The sequence below is a fragment of the Alnus glutinosa genome, chromosome 10 (genome assembly GCF_958979055.1).
Source record: "Alnus glutinosa chromosome 10, dhAlnGlut1.1, whole genome shotgun sequence".
Classification (NCBI taxonomy): Eukaryota; Viridiplantae; Streptophyta; class Magnoliopsida; order Fagales; family Betulaceae; genus Alnus; species Alnus glutinosa.
Window position 1 is genome coordinate 8,031,283 of NC_084895.1, and position 21,763 is coordinate 8,053,045.

Below are 21,763 nucleotides of genomic sequence, written 5' to 3' on the forward strand. Positions count from 1 at the left end.
GGTGGCCTGGCCACCCCCAAAAGGGGTGGCCAGGCCACCAACAGCCCATGGGGGTGGCCGCGCGCCACCCCCAGAGGCCGCCGGCGGTGGCGCGCGGCCACCCCCAGGCCATTGGGGGTGGCCTTCGGGCCACCCCTAGATCTTCTAAGGGTGGCCCGATGGCCACCCTTAGTAGATCTAGGGGTGGCCCGAAGGCCACCCCCTGGGCCTTGGGGGTGGCCGCGCGCCACCCCCGGCCACTGGGGGTGGCCGCGCGCCACCCCCTGCAGCCACTGGGGGTGGCGCGCGGCCACCCCCAGTGGCTGGGGGCGGCCAGGCCACCCCCAAAGGGGTGGCTGGGCCACCCCTTCAGCTTTTTTTTTTTTTTTTTGTTTTTTTTTTTGAATTTTTTTTATAAAAAAATAAGTATTTTTATTTATTTTTTAATAAATTTATATTTTTTATTACGATAGACACGTGTCGCCATCTTATTGGCGACACGTGGCGCTGACGTGGCATTTGACGGAATCTGTTAAAAATTTTAACAGAATTTGACGCCAGGGATCGATTTGTAATTATTGCATATCACGAGGACCTCCAGTGAACTTTTTAAACCATAGGGAGTGAAAAATAATTATGGTATACCACAGGGACCTCCGGTGCAATTATCCCTTCTTTCTTTGATTTTTTTTTTTAAAACAAATAAAATAATAAATAGAAGAATAATAACTAAAAAAATCCCCATAAAATATTTCTCTAAAATAATTTTGATAGCCAAAAAAAAGGGGATGAAATTGACGACTTTTGACTCCTGCGTTCCCTTACTTCCTAAGCAAACCCCTCAGCTTCTCATTTCCTATTAAATACTAAAGAAAGACTCCTCACATTAAGCTTGGCTAATAAAAACCCCAAACAATGCTGTTTGGAAACGATGGAGCAACTCAATAAGATTAGGGTTAGGGTTTGATCGATCAAAGCCTCCTTTTCTCCTTCTATCCCTCTCCCTTCCGTTTCTCATGGCCCGGCAGGTTAACTTCTTTGCACTATTGGGAGATGGAGAGGGTGACGAGGACGTTTCGGCCCTACTGGAGCGCGTCGCTGCCGTGAAGGCGGAGACTCCGCCGGCGGAGAAGAAGAAGAAGAAAGAGAAGCAGCAGCAACAAGAGCAGCCCGTGAAGAAGGAAGAGTCGGAATGGGGTATTGACGACGCCGATTTGACCAAAGCAAAGCCTCTTGTGCTGCCCGACTATGGTGATTGGTTCCAATCCATGGGTTCTTTTTCTTTTCTGTTTTTCTATCGTTATTGTATTCGTTGGGTTCTTGTTATCTTGCTGTGATTTGTGTTTGGTTGCTCATAAATTGGTGAAGAAGAATGTTAGTATCATGAACACGGGGAATCTTTGTGCTAAATTTGATGGGTTTTGTGTTAAAATAAACTGTGTATTATGAGAAAATAAAAGGAAATGATGTAACATGTATCTGGGTCTGTTTCTTTCGAGGTCTTAGATCTTTCACACACACACAGATATATATATATTGATTTTGTCCCTGTGTGTTTGTTATTTATTTTCTCATTTTGTTATCGAAATTGCTTTACGAAGGAGTAACAATTCAGGGATAACAGTCGTTTATGCGATTAGAGATGAAGTGTAAAGTTGTCTTAGGGAACGGCAATATTGGTATGCAGATATTCTTGAAACAGTATATTGTGATTGGGAATTACGGTAACATGTTAGTTTGATTTTTATAATTGTTTTGCTTTATTGGATTTCTCTGTACGTGATACCCGTTGTGTAGATTTTTTTTGGTGTTCAATGTTTGTGTCAGCGAGAGTGTTTCACTGATACGCTCTTCTTCTTCTTTTCATTTTCAGTTACAAAAAGAGATATTATAGTTAAAAAACGGCAGCCAGAGTGGCAGGAGCAGGGCCAGGGTCGGGGTTCTGGAAGGTCTGGGCCAGGTGGGAATGGTTATGGACGGAGTTTTGGAGGAGCTGATGGCTATCAGCACAATAATGGAGGACGGAATGATTATCAGCGGAATAATAGAGGGTCGGATGGCTATCGGCGCAATAATGGAGGGGGAAATAATGAGAATACTGAAGGGGAAAATGACTTCCAGAGGAATGATGGAGCTGATGCTGGAAATGCAGATGGGGGTGATTGGCAGGAGCAGGGGCAGGGGCAGGGACATCGGCGTGGTGGTGGAGGGAGAGGGAGAGGGAGAGGGAGAGGCCGTGGTAGAGGAAGGGGATTCAATCAAAGTAATGAGTTTGGAAGTGAGAGCCAGGATGTTGCGAGCAATTATCAAATTGAGAAGCAGGGACCTGAAGGCAATGATGATGGTAGTTGGGAGCAGAATGAGGGTAAAATGCAAGGAAGTGAGGCTCAATATGATGAGAGGCCAAGAAATGTGAATCGGGGCTTTGGTGGTGACAGGAGAGGGTATGGTGGGGGAAATCGTGGTTTCAGGGGCCAAGAGGGCCGCTCTTATGATAGAAAAAATGGAATGGATAATAGAAGGGGTGAACAATCAAATGATTCTGAAGTGAAGGAAAACATTAGTGGTGATATGGGGAATGCAGTGAAAGTTGATAACTACAGTGGTGGAGCTGAGTGGTATGCTCTTTCTGCAAGCAACTCTTATGATTTGGGTAGTTCTTATCAATTTTTTATTTTTATTTTTGCTTATTTGCAACAGTTAAAGATCTTCCTTTCTGTGTGTACCATATATTATGGAAGTTGTCTTTTTTCCTCTCTTTTTGGCTGCCATTTTTCACTTGCATAAAATATGACTACAGTTGTCACGAATTTGGAAAATTATACAATGAGCTATATATCATGTCACAAATGCTTATCATGTCATAATAAAAATCAAGTTTACAAAGGCAAGCTGTCTTAAAACCAAACAACTAGCATTTATGCTGTAGGATTGTGAGTGGCTGAGGTTTTCTGAGCTGGAGGCCACGACCAGGGTCCAGTAGAATTTCTCCATTGAAGCTTTTAGACTTCTGTTCTGTTGGTTTTGTAACAGGGATGTTCCTGTGACTACTGAAGGACCTACTGATGCAGTGCATGAACAGGAAAAGCTTGAAGCTCAAGATAATTCTGAAAAGAAGGCCAAAAATACTGATGAGGATGATGAGAAAGTAATGATTGTCAGTCATTAAATTTATCAAGAACATCTTCTCAATTGGAGATGAATTAATGAATCTTTTGGTTTACAGGAAATGACACTGGAAGAATATGAGAAGGTGCTCTTTGAAAAGAGGAAGGCTTTGGAAGCATTAAGAACGACTGAGGAAAGAAAGGTCACACTTGATAAGGATCTGGAGTCTATGCAACTTGTTGAGAGAAAGAAAGATGACAGCCTTTTCATCCAGCTGGTGTGTAGACTTGTTTGTTTGTCTTGTCTTTTTATCATTTCTATTGTTTACATGTAATGTATTTGGATCCATGTCCTTTTTCTGATGTTAATCAGAAGTCTGAGAAGGAGAAGCTTAAGAAGAAAGGTAGCCTTGAAAAGGATGACAAAGTTCGGAAGGTAACTATGATGCTCCCTTGTGTGCAATATGTGCTCAGGTCTTACTTTTTCTCTAGTGTGATAGTTGTTCTTGTTAGCAAACATAATAGAAAACTTGTCTATTAGTAGATTTCTTTTTTATTCTTATGCTCAAAATAGTCAAATTTGACTATTATCAAGTTTTTTTTTTTTTTTTTCAATCCAGCAGACGAGGCAAAGTGGTTATTTTCCTTATAGAATGAATAGTGAATAGGCTATAGAGCCTATTCACTATTTATTCTATAACTAATAAAATATTGAGAAAAATTAAAACACTATGATATTTATGTATCCCACTTTTCATTATAAAAGCGTGCATAATAATACATAACATGATTATTGAAGATGAACGAAATACTAACGATACTAGTGACATTGAATATGAACAAATCGATGACACTCCCTATGTACAAATTTTACGAGCATACTCTGGATTTCTGGAGTTCATTGAAAGGCATGTGAACATTAGAGACGGTAAAACTCATTCTTAGCTGCAATTCGATCTTATCAAGCACGTGGCAATTGCGTGGTCAATCTTAAGAATTATTAGTCTTATTGTATGTTTCTAGTTACTATATTTTCTTTTTTGCATTGGTTTTTGTTGCCTTTTTTTTTTTTTTTTTTTTTTTTTTTAATTTATAGAAAATGATCAATTGCTTTGTTTTTGGTTGCTTTGCTTTCATAAATTGTGTAATTTTGCTACTTATCAAAAAAAATAAAATTGTGTAATTTTGCTAGAATATTGAACTGGTACAACATTCGTACGGTGTAACTCAAAGAATGTGTGGAAATTCAATATTTTATTTTTCATTGAGTGTTGGCAAAAATATAATATTTAAATGCAAGTAAAGAGTAAAATAGAGAATCTGTTGGATAGAGTACAGAAAAATCATTAGCTAAAGTAGAGAGTTGTACTTTTTTAATAGATACTTTGGCTATTATTATTAGAGATGCTCTTATATATATGAATCACATGTTAATTCTATTTGCTTGTTTGTTGAAAAATATAATCAACGAGCCAAATTATTAGAAGTAATAAAAAAGTAGTCTGAAACTTTTGTACGAAATCTTTTAACACCGGCATTTTCCACATGCTGGCTTTTTAGTGCACTGTTTCACGGTTTAAATGTATGCTTTCTTCTTTGCACCCTAGTGATGCATGACTTATGCGGATAGCTTATGGGGTATGTTTGGTGTAGTGCTAGTTTATTGTGATAGATTCATGGTATTAGCAGTTATGCAGTTCTTTTATTATCTTTTTGTAAGAGGAGAGAGGTGGGGTGGATCCTAGTCCTAGGTTCTTCTATTCGTGAGGTTCTTCCATAGAAACTCCTTGTTGCTTTGCCTCAGTGTGGCTTTCCTGTTGTATTAACATAGTTCTGTTTTTCTTGCAGTCGATGAACATCAATGAATTCCTGAAACCAGCTGAAGGCGAACAGCCTGTTGCTGCTCGTGGACATGGTGGTCGAGGTCGTGGGCGTGGGCGTGGGGGCCGCGGTGAGTCTAGGGGAGAATTTCTGGGCCGGCGACGTCAGGCGGAGGCTGATCCTGCACCTAGCTTTGAGGATCCTAACCAATTTCCTGTTCTGGGAGGAGCAGTTAAAGTCTGAAGTTCGTTGTTCTTTGGACTGTTTTCTTTCTTTCTGTTTGATATCATCCGATGTTTATTGGACTAGCTCCTATTCTAGCTGCTAATTGGGCCAAATTTTGAAGAAGTCTATTGAGGTTTTGGCGGTTGCCATTCCTTTCTTTTCTTATATCAATAGAATCTACTTGGGGAGGATGATCATTTTATCGCGTCTTTGCTTCAAGGGATTTAGTGGAATTTTTTTTATTTGCACTATATATTTCGGTTTTGGGTTCTTGTGATGGTTATATTATTGATTTTGGTCAAATAATTGAATTTTGTTTGTATGAGTTTCTATTTTAGTCCTGCTTGCTTGACTACTTCCAGTTACCTAATGGATTTCAGGCAGGACAACACAAATTTGTGTGTTAACTGGCTGGGATTACCATATTGATATAGGAACCCAGGTTTTTGTCCCATAGTTGTAGGTGATGAGCATTGATATGAGCAGTTTTAATTTCCTTCTGCTAGAAAATGATTGAGATTTTATTCATCCTGACTTTGTGAACAATTATGTAGGCATCACCTAAGAGAGCCGGCATTCCAAGAAAAACCCCTTTCTTTTTTCAATTGTGTTTTGACTGTACATAGATTGTCTTTCTTGTGGGTAATGATGAATTTTGTTTATGGGTATTTCATTTCTCTACAAAAGATGGAATTTTGGTTGGAAAGGCTATCTGGGTTCATATGGTAGTTAGTTTCAACTAGGGTTGGCAATTCGGGTTCACGGGTCGGGTTCGGGTCAACTCGATTCACCCGATTATATAAACGTGTCAACCCGAACCCGGCCCGATTATTAATCGGGTTGTGACACGTGACCCGAACACGACCCGATTAATAATCAGGTAACCCGAACACGACCCGACAAACCCGACTAAAAAACGTGTCACCCGTTTATTCGACACGACACGACCCGACACGGCATCAATTTCACTGTTTTCACATGTTTCAACCTTCAATTTTTTTTTTTTTTTTAATCGGGTTATAATCGTGTTGGCGGGTCAACCCGCGTAACCGGGTTATAATCGTGTTGGCGGGTAATCGTGTTATTGGGTCAACCAGTGCAATCGGGTTATAATCATGTTGGCAGGTCAACCCGCGGGTTGACCCGCCAAACACGATTATAATCCCGAACCCGATTATAATAAACCCAAACCCGGTTTTTTTCGTGTCGTGTTCGTGTCGGGTTCGCGGGTCGTGTCAAAAATTGCCAACCCTAGTTTCATCCAACTAAAACTAATAATAAAAAAAATATTTAGTTAAAATGAAAAAATATTTGGAGAGTTTGGTGTATAAAATTTTTAAAAGTGATAGATAAAATAATAATAAAAAAAATAGATTTTTAGGCTAAAATTTTTTTAAAAAAATTTGAAGAGCTCAATATAGATGGTATAAGACCACAAACATAATTGTTAACTTGTTAACTTTTTGTATTTGCCTGCATGTGTTAACGCAAAAAAAGTGTTTATTCAAATCGTAGGTAATTGGATGTTTTTTTGAAAACGCAGTATTTTAAAAGGTTAACCTGCGATTTCAAAGACTAAACTGTAATTTTGTCAAACGCTTAATTGCGTTTTTAAAAATTATTTTTTTAAATTACACATTTTAAAATCACTATTTTTAAATCGTACTTTTTATAATCTCAAACCCAAACGAACCTCAGTACGAATACAAGTTGTTACAAGGCAACAACTGTGCATTAGAAGGACTTTCGATTAAGGAAGGTTGTGATGCTGAATTGGTGCCCGCAATGGATCCTTGTGCCAGCTATGAAGACCCTTAAATAGCTATGTCTTATTTAGGAAGAATAATAGATGCAGTGGGTATGTTCCACGACTTATGCATCAAGTAATTTTAATAAGGTAATTCAGATTCTTGCTCCTAAAGCAAAGGTCTGGGCAGTGTCAATAAGGGAATTAGTGCCCCAATAGGTTTAGTACTTTCCCTATCAACCATGTATTCCTTATATTCTTAATACCCTGTATTACGATAATATAAGGGGGAAGTTTTTCAATAATAAGGATGAGAAAATTATTCACAACTCTTGTAGTTGCTTGTGAGTTTTGTCACCATAAGTAAATACAGGAGGTTAGATCCTGTTGCCTTTTTCTATTACTAAGCCAATAACACGTTCCGAGTCTCTAGCCCATAACAAAAGTTTATAAAATTAATTTTTATACAAAAAAAAAAAATTATTTTATTAACTAAAATATGATAAATCTTAATAAATATGAACTAATTGATGATAAGTATAGGTTTACGAAAATATATATATATATATATATATATATAAAGCATGATATTTACTTTATATAAATAATGAATAAGTTAATTAACCATAATTTTTCATCGTACCAAATATTGAAAAATAAGAAATATGATTTTTAGAAAACATTTTACTTCGAAACAAACAAAGAAAAAGAAAGAAAAGAAAAAAAAAAGAAAAAAAAAAAAGAAAAAAAGAAAAAAAAGCTTTACCATAAGGCACTCATGGTGAATGTCAAGGTTCCATTGAAATGGTGGGTTTTTATTTCTTTTTTATTATGAGAATATTGAGTTTTATTTTGATAGGAAAAATACAGAATCAATTTCTGGAGTTTGCTTCATATCTTTATAGATTTATTATTATTATTATTATTTTGTGTGTGATTTGGAATTTATATTATAAGTTATTTTTGGTTTAAACCATTATAAATAAACGTATATTGGTAGTATCTCACCATTATTTATATAGAGTAAATATCATGTATTATATTTGTGGTTTGAAATATGATAATGCACTAACAATTTGATAAACTTATATCACGTGGCCACATGATATACTACCAATATACGTCACGTAGATGTCACGTAAGATGACGTATTCATTTTGTAATCAAATTGGTAGCATCTCTAGCATTTTCTATATTTCATATCAACATGATGACATGTCACCATCAGATGGCCTCTGATCCATGTCATACCCCTACAATGTTCCACATCAGCATATTTAAATTAACTATTGGATTTATAGAATCTAAATGTGAGTCTTAAATATCAAACGATTAATTTAAAAAGAGATGTACATTAAGAATATGATACAACGGCAAAATATTGTTGGAAAATACATTCAAGGCAGATAGACTGTCGAACGCCACCGCCATTGTCTGATAAACCAGATGTTCTTTTATCAAGTTATTTACAAGAGAAATGATTTCTACACTCATTTCTCACAACAGTCCCACAACAAGCTGACGTGACTGGTAATATTTTATTACTTTTTTACAAAAAGAAAAGAAAAGAAAACCAAAAAATAATAAAATATTACCAGCCACGTCAGCTTGTTGTGGAGCTGTTGTGAGAAATGAGTGTAGAAATCATTTCTCTATTTACAATTCTTTCACAAGCTGGCGGAACAGCTGTAGCATGTGATAATAAGTTGTGCATAGATATAGGATGCATATAGATTTATGGTGCATTTGAGATTGCGATTTCGTAGATAATAAGTGCTATTTTAAACTAAATTACAGAACATAAATTGTTTGGAAATTGCGATTTAAAAACGCAGAAAATATATTTTTTCAAATCGCTAGTATGATGGTATTTTTTAAAAAAATACAGAATTTTAAAGGTTAATTTGCGATTTTAAATGCTAAACTGCGAGTTTACCAAACGCTTATCTTGCGTTTTTAAAAATCATTTTTTCAAATCTCACATTTTAAAATCTTACATATATATATATATAAAGAAAAATTACATTTACACCCTCTAACTACTACCATATTTACAATGCCCATAATGTTTCAATTTTTACTAAGTAACATAATCTATTATTGAGGTTGTAATGCCTCATTTCTGCACTCAAAATGATAAAAACAAGAAGAAAAAAGAAAATGTGAAAAGAAAAAAAAATTATAAAAAAGAAAGAAAAAAATACAAATATTCAAAAAAAAAAAAGTAAAATAAAATAATCTGAAAAGACGAAAATAAAGGCAAAGATTTAGATAATGAAAAATTATAGGTATTTTTGTTAATTTGGGTCGAAGAACAAAGAATTTGTAAATCCAATAAAAAACCAAAAAATTAAGAACTCGTTAGAAATAAAGTGATGGTTAGATAAGAATAATAAATAAAAGATAAAGATTAAATCGATTTCCACAATCCACACAACCTCAAGCTTCTTGGTACATATGATCAATAATTTGGATTCCTTAATGTCAAACAAATCAATCCCCACCTCTAACCCTTGACAATCACCAAGGAGACTTGCTACACAGGGTATGTTCATCCGTCCCCTGTGAGCATTTTATTATAAAAAAATAATTTTTTATTAAAAAGTTGGCTTTGATGTCTCATGAAAGCCAACTTTTTTAATAAAAATTTATTTTTTTATTATATATGGGGATGGGGGACGGATGAGTGTCCCCCATCCAGCATTTCCCATCACCAAGAGGCACCAAACCAACCCTTTTCTCTTGCAAATTGCAAGCTTTTATATTTGACCACGTGCTAGTCTCGTGTTACACGATCCGAATAAACCAAGACACGGTTCTTGCACAACTACCATACAGGAGTATAAAGACATGAGTTAATCCCACTACGTGGGACCCATTATATGAATTCCACGTGTCTTTAAGCTCCGACACAACAGTAATACAGGAAAATCACTGGAATAAACCCCCCCAGGTACTGTCGGATATGCTGCCACCTGTACAGTCCTACTCGGATACTTAATTTAATTCCCCGCATATCCTCTCAAATTATTAATCTCCCCCAACTCCCAAAACTCACCTTCTCCGAATATTCCCACGTAAATTCCCCTCCAAACCCTCTCTCTCTCTCTCTCTGTCTCTCTCTCTCTTTTCAAAAGACACGACCATTTCGGCATTTCCTTTATTATAAAAGGCTTTCCATTTCGTATTTCCTGATCATCAACATGCAAATCTGTTGAGACTTTGAAAGCTCTCTTGAACAAGAACAACGATGGCGGAGTTTGCTAGGGCTAAGCGAGTTACTGACCCGCTCGACGAGAAGGTCAGAGCTCGGCTCGTCGGCAAAGATCAAACCCAACTCAGTTATGCCAGCAGCGGCAGCGAGCACTCGACAGGTGACGACTCACCCTGCCTCTCCGAGCTCGTCCACGGTTTCCTCGAGAACGATTGCGAGGCTGACTCCCGCGACGACGATCATGACTACTCCAAGCGACTCGACTCAGCGTCCGACCTTCGCGGGGAGGTGGAAGATATGCTTAGATCAACTGCCGGAGACAATGCCGTGGACTCGTACCGAAACTTGCTCGTGGCTCACGTTTCAGAGGCGGCGGAGACGTTCTCGCGGCTGAGATCGAACCGAAACGCGTTCCGACGAAGCGTGATGGCGTTTCTGCGTAAGCTGGGCCACAATGCCGCGATCTGCAAGACCAAGTGGGACTCCTCAGGGGGGCTCACCGCCGGGAGCTACGAGTTCATTGACGTGGTCCAACCAGGCTCCTCCACGTGGCACCCCACCCGGTACCTCGTCGACCTCGACTTCGCCGCACAGTTCGAGATCGCCCGGCCGACGGACCAGTACTCGACGCTTCTGCGCTCTCTGCCGAGGGTCTTCGTCGTCCGTAGCGAGGAGCTGAAGAAGGTGGTGAGGGTTATGTGCAACGTGGTGAAGAGAACGCTGAGGAGCAGGGAGCTCTCCGTTCCTCCGTGGAGGAAGAACCGCTACATGCAAAACAAGTGGTTCGGACCGTACCGCCGGACCACGAATCTGGTCCCGGAGAATACAGTCGGTACAGTTACACTTCCGGTGGGCGGTGCAAAATGCAAGTTCGTCGGGTTCGACGACGCCGTTTCCGACGTCAGTGTCAGCCACCGCGTCTTCTTCGTCCGCACCAGATGATGGATGCGCACGCGCGTCATAATAGCTTTTTTTTGGGGGCTTTTGTTTAAAAATGAGGTTTTTGTTGTAAAATTAATGAAAATAACAAGACAAGATAAAGAGATTGTAAATATGAAATTAGTTCTTCAGGAACTATGTATGATTCTTCTTTATAATTGTGTGTTTTACAAAGTATCCAATACTCCCTTTTATAGACATAAATCATAGTGGGAGGTTAAGGAATAGGAAAGGATAGGACATGAATTAAAAGGCTACATCAATGTATTACATGAATGTTATGGAATTCTAAAAGATAACATGAATGTGTAGAATTCCAATAAATGAAACTAAATGGTCATCCACCAAATGCATGAATGCATTCATAACAGTTTTGGAAATGAGAAATAATACACATATATAATTAAGTTTTAAATTTGTAAGACTATGTGAATTTATTTTGAACAAAATAATTGGAGTTATCATGTCTTAATTTGAAGAGGCCCGATGTCAAATACAGTGAGTATAAGCACATCCACAGCCTACACATTAAGCTAAAAAAATTTAATTTGGGTGCTATCTACAAATAAACAAATATTACAATGACATATGTTTGAGCCACTCTTTAACAATAAAGCACCCCTAACAAAGAAAAGATGGTTGATCTAGTTAACAAGCCATAAAAAGTCTTGTAAAATCTATAAATTTAACAGACAGACTTTCAAAAACTACTCTAAAAAAGAGAGTAAAAAACAACTACAGAAAGCACTCCTTACAAGCCGACGTCGGAAGAGAAACTGCGCGTGTATTGCGGGAACTGGCGGAAAAATATAGATCTGGCCTCAAAAGTAGATGTAGAAGAAGAAAACTCAACCAAACTTTCGCTAACGACATGAACATATAGGTTGCTTCCTTACGAAACGTCTCGTATTAACTTTCTTGCCTGACAAGAAAAAGACAAAGACAAAGACAAAATAAAATAAAATAAAATAAAAGCTCCATAGTCTTAGGAGAACAAAAGCTTTACTGAATCTAAGTAAGGGGAAAACAAAAAACCTCTATAACTTTTGAAGGAACAGGATGGAAGCACCATCGAAGGGAAGGAGTCTCCCTCATTTTTCAGAACACCTCTTTTTTTTCTTCTTTTTTAAGACTTTGTGAATTCATAAAACTAAAGATAAATTTAACAATTAAATGTATAGAAAATATAAAAATATCATTACTCTTTAAAAATAAGTCAAGTAAGTCAGTAATGGATGGTGCGATGGGATAGGTGATATTTATGAGGATGAAGTGGAGGTTCAGTGTTGTTTGGATTGATCTCTGTCTACATGGGAGTGTTGATGTGGACGTGTGATGCGAAGAATGGGAGGCATTGTGAGATATAATTGAGTGGGATATTTTTATGTCACATTATTTTATATTAGTCTTATATTAAAATACATTGCGGGTGAGATTTATGTATATGAAACTTATATATATGGAACCCACATGCATGAATCTTAAACCCTAATGAACTGTTTGGCAACCAAGTGGAATAATTATTCCACTCGGGTTTTTTCTAAAACCCACCCACCCGCATAAAACCCGAATTTTGACCCGAGTTTTGACCCGAGTTTTGAGAAAATTCAATGCTGTTTTTCAGATTAATGGTGGGACCCACGCGCAGGAAAAGTTGACTAAAACAACACGTGGGTCCCACATTTAAATAATAAAATATTAATAATTTAAATAAAATAAATAAATAAAAAAAAGAAATTAAAAAAAAAAAGAGGGGTGGCTGCCGGCTAGCAGCCACCCCCCATGGGGGTGGCCGCGCGGCCACCCCCGACCCTTGGGGAAGGCCGCGCGGGGGTGCTTGGGGGAGGCCGCGCGGCCACCCCCAAAAGGTTGGCAGCCACCCCTTCCTTCATTTTTTTTTTTTTTAATTTTTAATTTTGATTTGAATTATTTTTTTAAAAAAATATTATTTATTTATTTTAATTAAATAATCAATATATAATAAACTATTATTATTATTTAAATTATTATTTCACACAACTTTTCAAAATACTAATCATTATACACAACTTTTTAAACTTCCAATCATTTCTTACTATTAAAATATAATATTTTTCAATCTCAAAATTCAACACCCAAACACAATTTTTTACCTCGATATTTGTAAATAGAATTAGAATTCAATTCTAATTCTAAAAATTCAATACCCAAACGCACCATAAGTGTTTTGGTGTAGAATTGATGTGAGGTAATGTGACGTAAAAAAATCATTTCCCATAATTGAGTACGGTTGATTGTTGCTTTTAGTTTTTTTTTCAAAATTTTTATTTTTTGTAAATATTTTTTGTTTTGTTTTTATATAATTTTAAGAAATTTTATAATTTTAGGAAGTATATTTTTGTGATTAGGAGAGACATGCATTGACATTGTTTGGTAGTTTAGGAGGAAGCATTGACACAATTGGTAGTTTGGATGGCACATTGACAATTGAGTAGTAGCTTGAGGAGGGGGGGTTTGTGTACTTTCCCTGCCAAAAAAAAAAAAAAAATTTGTAATTTAAAAGTAATTTTGTAATTTTATAAATTTTATAGGGGGTATAAAGGTTATTTTACCATTTGACTATCTGATTTAACCTCAAACCCTAATAAGGGTGAGATTGTAAAAAATTGAAAGTTTTACATTAAATTGAAAGTTTTTGAACTTTGAGAGGCAGAGAGATTGTAAAAATGATGGAAGTTTATAGGGTTAAGTGAAGTTTTCCCTATTTAAAAAGATATAAGCGAATTTTCTTTTTATGTGATGCTATATGTAAGACTCCTATCTCTTAAAGATGATGTGGTTTTGAAAATTATCATTGAATTTGAGATTGATTACTATTAAATTTTGATATAATAGTGATTTTAAAAACCACATCACATTTAGAAGAAAAGAAGTGAATAGGAATGTTGCATATAGAATTACTTTATGTGTATGTGTATATACATGTACAATAAAACATACATATAGATTAGAAATTGAATCATTTAAGATTTTAGATAAAATATAAAATAAAAATAATCAATTTTGTGATATATATATATATATATATATATATAAGATTTAGTACGAATACAAAGTTTATAAAAATTTTGAAATATGTAACTATTTTGGGTCGAGCAATGTTAGACCTCTTGCGTCTAACATTGGGTTCTTGTTATCTTGCTGTGATTTGTGTTTGGTTGCTCATAAATTGGTGAAGAAGAATGGAAGTATCATGAACACGGGGAATCTTTGTGCTAAATTTGATGGGTTTTGTGTTAAAATAAACTGTGTATTATGAGAAAATAAAAGGAAATGATGTAACATGTATCTGGGTCTGTTTCTTTCGAGGTCTTAGATCTTTCACACACACACAGATATATATATATATATATATATTGATTTTGTCCCTGTGTGTTTGTTATTTATTTTCTCATTTTGTTATCGAAATTGCTTTACGAAGGAGTAACAATTCAGGGATAACAGTCGTTTATGCGATTAGAGATGAAGTGTAAAGTTGTCTTAGGGAACGGCAATATTGGTATGCAGATATTCTTGAAACAGTATATTGTGATTGGGAATTACGGTAACATGTTTGAGTGTCTTGTGTTAGTTTGATTTTTATAATTGTTTTGCTTTATTGGATTTCTCTGTACGTGATACCCGTTGTGTAGATTTTTTTTGGTGTTCAATGTTTGTGTCAGCGAGAGTGTTTCACTGATACGCTCATCTTCTTTTTTTCATTTTCAGTTACAAAAAGAGATATTATAGTTAAAAAACGGCAGCCAGAGTGGCAGGAGCAGGGCCAGGGTCGGGGTTCTGGAAGGTCTGGGCCAGGTGGGAATGGTTATGGACGGAGTTTTGGAGGAGCTGATGGCTATCAGCACAATAATGGAGGACGGAATGATTATCAGCGGAATAATAGAGGGTCGGATGGCTATCGGCGCAATAATGGAGGGGGAAATAATGAGAATACTGAAGGGGAAAATGACTTCCAGAGGAATGATGGAGCTGATGCTGGAAATGCAGATGGGGGTGATTGGCAGGAGCAGGGGCAGGGGCAGGGACATCGGCGTGGTGGTGGAGGGAGAGGGAGAGGGAGAGGGAGAGGCCGTGGTAGAGGAAGGGGATTCAATCAAAGTAATGAGTTTGGAAGTGAGAGCCAGGATGTTGCGAGCAATTATCAAATTGAGAAGCAGGGACCTGAAGGAAATGATGATGGTAGTTGGGAGCAGAATGAGGGTAAAATGCAAGGAAGTGAGGCTCAATATGATGAGAGGCCAAGAAATGTGAATCGGGGCTTTGGTGGTGACAGGAGAGGGTATGGTGGGGGAAATCGTGGTTTCAGGGGCCAAGAGGGCCGCTCTTATGATAGAAAAAATGGAATGGATAATAGAAGGGGTGAACAATCAAATGATTCTGAAGTGAAGGAAAACATTAGTGGTGATATGGGGAATGCAGTGAAAGTTGATAACTACAGTGGTGGAGCTGAGTGGTATGCTCTTTCTGCAAGCAACTCTTATGATTTGGGTAGTTCTTATCAATTTTTTATTTTTATTTTTGCTTATTTGCAACAGTTAAAGATCTTCCTTTCTGTGTGTACCATATATTATGGAAGTTGTCTTTTTTCCTCTCTTTTTGGCTGCCATTTTTCACTTGCATAAAATATGACTACAGTTGTCACGAATTTGGAAAATTATACAATGAGCTATATATCATGTCACAAATGCTTATCATGTCACAAATGCTTATCATGTCATAATAAAAATCAAGTTTACAAAGGCAAGCTGTCTTAAAAACCAAACAACTAGCATTTATGCTGTAGGATTGTGAGTGGCTGAGGTTTTCTGAGCTGGAGGCCACGGCCAGGGTCCAGTAGAATTTCTCCATTGAAGCTTTTAGACTTCTGTTCTGTTGGTTTTGTAACAGGGATGTTCCTGTGACTACTGAAGGACCTGCTGATGCAGTGCATGAACAGGACAAGCTTGAAGCTCAAGATAATTCTGAAAAGAAGGCCAAAAATACTGATGAGGATGATGAGAAAGTAATGATTGTCGGTCATTAAATTTATCAAGAACATCTTCTCAATTGGAGATAGAATTAATGAATCTTTTGGTTTACAGGAAATGACACTGGAAGAATATGAGAAGGTGCTCTTTGAAAAGAGGAAGGCTTTGGAAGCATTAAGAACGACTGAGGAAAGAAAGGTCACACTTGATAAGGATCTGGAGTCTATGCAACTTGTTGAGAGAAAGAAAGATGACAGCCTTTTCATCCAGCTGGTGTGTAGACTTGTTTGTTTGTCTTGTCTTTTTATCATTTCTATTGTTTACATGTAATGTATTTGGATCCATGTCCTTTTTCTGATGTTAATCAGAAGTCTGAGAAGGAGAAGCTTAAGAAGAAAGGTAGCCTTGAAAAGGATGACAAAGTTCGGAAGGTAACTATGATGCTCCCTTGTGTGCAATATGTGCTCAGGTCTTACTTTTTCTCTAGTGTGATAGTTGTTCTTGTTAGCAAACATAATAGAAAACTTGTCTATCAGTAGATTTCTTTTTTATTCTTATTCTTATGCTCAAAATAGTCAAATTTGACTATTATCAAGATTTTTTTTTTTTCAATCCAGCAGACGAGGCAAAGTGGTTATTTTCCTTATAGAATGAATAGTGAATAGGCTATAGAGCCTATTCACTATTCATTCTATAACAAATAAAATATTGAGAAAAATTAAAACAATATGATATTTATGTATCCCACTTTTCATTATAAAAGCGTGCATAATAATACATAACATGATTATTGAAGATGAACGAAATACTAACGATGCTAGTGACATTGAATATGAACAAATCGATGACACTACCTATGTACAAATTTTACGAGCATACTCTTGGATTTCTAGAGTTCATTGAAAGGCATGTGAACATTAGAGACGGTAAAACTCATTCTTAGCTACAATTCGACCTTATCAAGCACGTGGCAATTGTGTGGTCAATCTTAAGAATTATTAGTCTTATTGTATGTTTCTAGTTGCTATATTTTCTTTTTTGCATTGGTTTTTGTTGCTTTTTTTTTTAATTTATAAAAAATGATCAATTGCTTTGTTTTTGGTTGCTTTGCTTTCATAAATTGTGTAATTTTGCTACTTATCAAAAAAAAATAAAATTGTGCAATTTTGCTAGAATATTGAACTGGTACAACATTCGTACGGTGTAGCTCAAAGAATGTGTGGAAATTCAATATTTTATTTTTCATTGAGTGTTGGCAAAAATATAATAAAAAATAATATTTAAATGCAAGTAAAGAGTAGAATAGAGAATCTGTTGGATAGAGTATAGAAAAATCAGTAGTTAAAGTAGAGAGTTGTACTTTTTTAATAGATACTTTGGCTATTATTGTTGGAGATGATCTTATATATATGAATCACATGTTAATTCTATTTGCTTGTTTGTGTAAAAATATAATCAAGGAGCCAAATTATTAGAAGTAATAAAAAAGTAGTCTCTGAAACTTTTGTACGAAATCTTTTAACACCGGCATTTTCCACATGCTGGCTTTTTAGTGCACTGTTTCACGGTTTAAATCTATGCTTGCTTCTTTGCACCCTAGTGATGCATGACTTATGCGGATAGCTTATGGGGTATGTTTGGTGTAGTGCTAGTTTATTGTGATAGATTCATGGTATTAGCAGTTATGCAGTTCTTTTATTATCTTTTTGTAAGAGGAGAGAGGTGGGGTGGATCCTAGTCCTAGGTTCTTCTATTCGTGAGGTTCTTCCATAGAAACTCCTTGTTGCTTTGCCTCAGTGTGGCTTTCCTGTTGTATTAACATAGTTCTGTTTTTCTTGCAGTCGATGAACATCAATGAATTCCTGAAACCAGCTGAAGGCGAACAGCCTGTTGCTGCTCGTGGACATGGTGGTCGAGGTCGTGGGCGTGGGCGTGGGGGCCGCGGTGAGTCTAGGGGAGAATTTCTGGGCCGGCGACGTCAGGCGGAGGCTGATCCTGCACCTAGCTTTGAGGATCCTAACCAATTTCCTGTTCTGGGAGGAGCAGTTAAAGTCTGAAGTTCGTTGTTCTTTGGACTGTTTTCTTTCTTTCTGTTTGATATCATCCGATGTTTATTGGACTAGCTCCTATTCTAGCTGCTAATTGGGCCAAATTTTGAAGAAGTCTGTTGAGGTTTTGGCGGTTGCCATTCCTTTCTTTTCTTATATCAATAGAATCTACTTGGGGAGGATGATCATTTTATCGCGTCTTTGCTTCAAGGGATTTAGTGGAATTTTTTTTGTTTGCACTATATATTTCGGTTTTGGGTTCTTGTGATGGTTATATTATTGATTTTGGTCAAATAATTGAATTTTGTTTGTATGAGTTTCTATTTTAGTCCTGCTTGCTTGACTACTTCCAGTTACCTAATGGATTTCAGGCAGGACAGCACAAATTTGTGTTACTGGCTGGGATTACCATATTGATATAGGAACCCAGGTTTTTGTCCCATAGTTGTAGGTGATGAGCATTGATATGAGCAGTTTTAATTTCCTTCTGCTAGAACATGATTGAGATTTTATTCATCCTGACTTTGTGAACAATTATGTAGGCATCACCTAAGAGAGCCGGCACTCCAAGAAAAACCACTTCTTTTTTCAATTGTGTTTTGACTATACATAGATTGTCTTTCTTGTGGGTAATGATGAATTTTGTTTATGGGTATTTCGTTTCTCTACAAAAAATGGAATTTTGGTAGGAAAGGCTATCTGGGTTCATATGGCAGTTAGTTTCAACCAACTAAAACCAATAAAAAAAAATAATATTTAGTTAAAATAGAGAAATATTTGAAGAGTTTGGTGTATAAAACTTTTAAAAGTGATAGATAAAATAATAATAAAAAAATAGATTTTTAGGCTAAAATTTTTTTAAAAAAATTTGAAGAGCTCGATATAGATGGTATAAGACCACAAACATAATTGTTATCTTGTTAACTTTTTGCATTTGCCTACATGTGTTAACGTAAAAAAAGTGCTTATTCAAATCGTAGGTAATTGGGTACTTTTTTAAAAACGCAGTATTTTAAAAGGTTAATCTGCGATTTTAAAGGTTAAACTGTGATTTTGTTAAACGCTTATTTGCGTTTTTAAAAATCATTTTTTTAAATTACACATTTTAAAATTACTATTTTTAAATCGTACTTTTTATAATCCCAAACCCAAACGGACCTTAGTACGAATACAAGTTGTTACAAGGCAACAACTGTGCATTAGAAGGACTTTCTATTAAGGAAGGTTGTGATGCTGAATTGGTGCCCGCAATGGATCCTTGTGCCAGCTATGAAGACCCTTAAATAGCTATGTCTTATTTAGGAAGAATAATAGATGCAGTGGGTATGTTCCACGACTTATGCATCAAGTAATTTTAATAAGGTAATTCAGATTCTTGCTCCTAAAGCAAAGGTCTGGGCGGTGTCAATAAGGGAATTAGTGCCCCAATAGGTTTAGTACTTTCCCTATCAACCATGTATTCCATGTATTCTTATTGAGTAATGATTCATCCCCACCTAAAGATACAACTTTTCACCACCTTGTCTATGTGGCAAGGTGGTCCCCCACTACTTTTTGAGTTTTTTATTTTATTTTTTATTTTTTAAAAATGAATTAAGGTGAGGGATCACCTTACCACATAGGCGAGGTGGTGAAAAGTTGTATCTTTAGATGGCGTTGAATCATTACTCATTCTTAATACCCTGTATTACTCTATATAAGGGGGAAGTTTTTCAATAATAAGGATGAGAAAATTATTCACAACTCTTGTAGTTGCTCGTGAGGTTTATGACACTTCGAATACTCTATTTATCTGTCACCATAGGTAAACACAAGAGGTTAGATCCTGTTGCCTTTTCCTATTACTAAGCCAATAACACGTTCTTGGTCTTTAGCCCATAACAAAAGTTTATAAAATTAATTTTTATAAGTTTCTAAACAAAAAAAAATATTTTATTAACTAAAATATGATAAATCTTAATAAATATGAACTAATTGATGATAAGTATAGGTTTACGAAAAAATATATATATATAAAGCATGATATTTACTTTATATAAATAATGAATAAGTTAATTGACCATAATTTTTCATTGTACCAAATATTGGAAAATAAGAAAAATAAATTTTAGAAAATATTTTACGTCGAAACAAACGAAGAATAAAAAAAAAAAAAAAATTACCATAAGGCACTCATGGTGGATGTCAAGTTTCCATTGAAATGGTGGGTTTTTATTTCTTTTTTACTATGAAAATATTGAGTTTTATTTTGATGGGAAAAATACGGAATCAATTTCTGGAGTTTGCTTCATATTTTTATAGAATTATTATTATTATTATTATTATTATTGTGATTTGGAATTTATATTATAAGTTATTTTTGGTTTAAACCATTATAAATAATCGTATATTGGTAGTATCTCTACCATTATTTATATAGAGTAAATATCATGTATTATATTTGTGGTTTGAAATATGATAATGCACTAACAATTTGATAAACTTATATCACGTGGCCACATGATATACTACCAATATACGTCACGTAGATGTCACGTAAGATGACGTATTCATTTTGTAATCAAATTGGTAGCATCTCTAGCATTTTCTATATTTCATATCAACATGATGACATGTCACCATCAGATGGCCTCTGATCCATATCATACCCCTACAATGTACCACATCAGCATATTTAAATTACCTATTAAATTTATAGAATCTACATGTGAGTCTTAAATATTAAACGGTTAATTTAAAAAGAGATATACATTAAGAATATGATACAACGGCAAATTATTGTTCGAAAATACATACAAGGCAGATAGACCGTCGAACGCCACCGCCATTGTCTGATAAACCAAATGTTCTTTTACCAAGTTATTTACAATTATTTTACAAACTGGCGTGACAGTTGTAACATGTGATAATAAGTTGTGCATAGATATAAGATACATATAGATTTAGGGTGCGTTTGAGATTGTGATGTTGAAGATAATAAGTACGATTTTAAACCAAATCACAGAACATAAATCGTTTGGAAATTGCGATTTAAAAACGTAGAAAATATATTTTTTCAAATCGCTGGTAAGATGGTGCTTTTTTAAAAACACAAAATTTTTAAGGTTAATTTGCAATTTTAAATGCAAAACTGCGATTTTGCCAAACTCTTATCTGCGTTTTTAAAAATTATTTTTTCAAATTGCACATTTTAAAATCTTATATATATAAGGAAAATTTACATTTACTCTCTCTAACTACTAACATATTTACAATGCCCATAATGTTTCAATTTTTACAGAGTCCCATAATTATTATTGTGGTTGTAATGACTCCTTTCTGTGTTCAAAATGATAAAAACAGGAAGAAAAAAGAAAAGGTGAAAATAAAATACATTCAAAAAAAAAATTATAAAATGAAAGAAAAAAAAAAAAAATCTTAAAAGACGAAAATAAAGGCAAAGATTTAGATAATGAAAAATTATAGGTATTTTTGTTAATTTGGGTCGAAGAACAAAGAATTTGTAAATCCAATAAAAAATCAAAAAATTAAGAACTCGTTAGAAATAAAGTGATAGTTAGATAAGAATAATAAATAAAAAATAAAGATTAAATAACCAATCGATTTCCACAATCCACACAACCTCAAGCTTCTTGGTACATATGATCAATAATTCGGATTCCTTAATGTCAAACAAA

At 35.6% G+C, this 21,763-nt stretch overlaps 3 protein-coding genes across 3 annotated transcripts; all 3 read left to right on the plus strand.

The window, feature by feature from the left end:
• The first annotated feature begins 841 nt into the window (after positions 1-841).
• LOC133879659 (RGG repeats nuclear RNA binding protein A-like) lies at positions 842-5,469 on the plus strand. The gene is made up of 6 exons (XM_062318309.1): positions 842-1,230; positions 1,853-2,597; positions 3,013-3,127; positions 3,206-3,364; positions 3,460-3,522; positions 4,935-5,469. Exons 1-6 carry the CDS (start codon positions 996-998, stop codon positions 5,148-5,150), a joined length of 1,533 nt encoding a protein of 510 aa, XP_062174293.1. The 5' UTR covers positions 842-995; the 3' UTR covers positions 5,151-5,469.
• Positions 5,470-10,089: 4,620 nt separating this feature from the next.
• Positions 10,090-11,133, plus strand: LOC133880317 (uncharacterized). The gene has a single exon (XM_062319266.1). The coding sequence runs from the start codon at positions 10,130-10,132 to the stop codon at positions 11,033-11,035; it is 906 nt and encodes a 301-aa protein (XP_062175250.1). The 5' UTR covers positions 10,090-10,129; the 3' UTR covers positions 11,036-11,133.
• Positions 11,134-14,533: 3,400 nt separating this feature from the next.
• LOC133878983 (RGG repeats nuclear RNA binding protein A-like) lies at positions 14,534-18,328 on the plus strand. Its single transcript, XM_062317539.1, has 6 exons — positions 14,534-14,599; positions 14,704-15,524; positions 15,959-16,073; positions 16,153-16,311; positions 16,407-16,469; positions 17,880-18,328. Exons 1-6 carry the CDS (start codon positions 14,534-14,536, stop codon positions 18,093-18,095), a joined length of 1,440 nt encoding a protein of 479 aa, XP_062173523.1. The 3' UTR covers positions 18,096-18,328.
• The last annotated feature ends 3,435 nt before the right edge of the window (positions 18,329-21,763 follow it).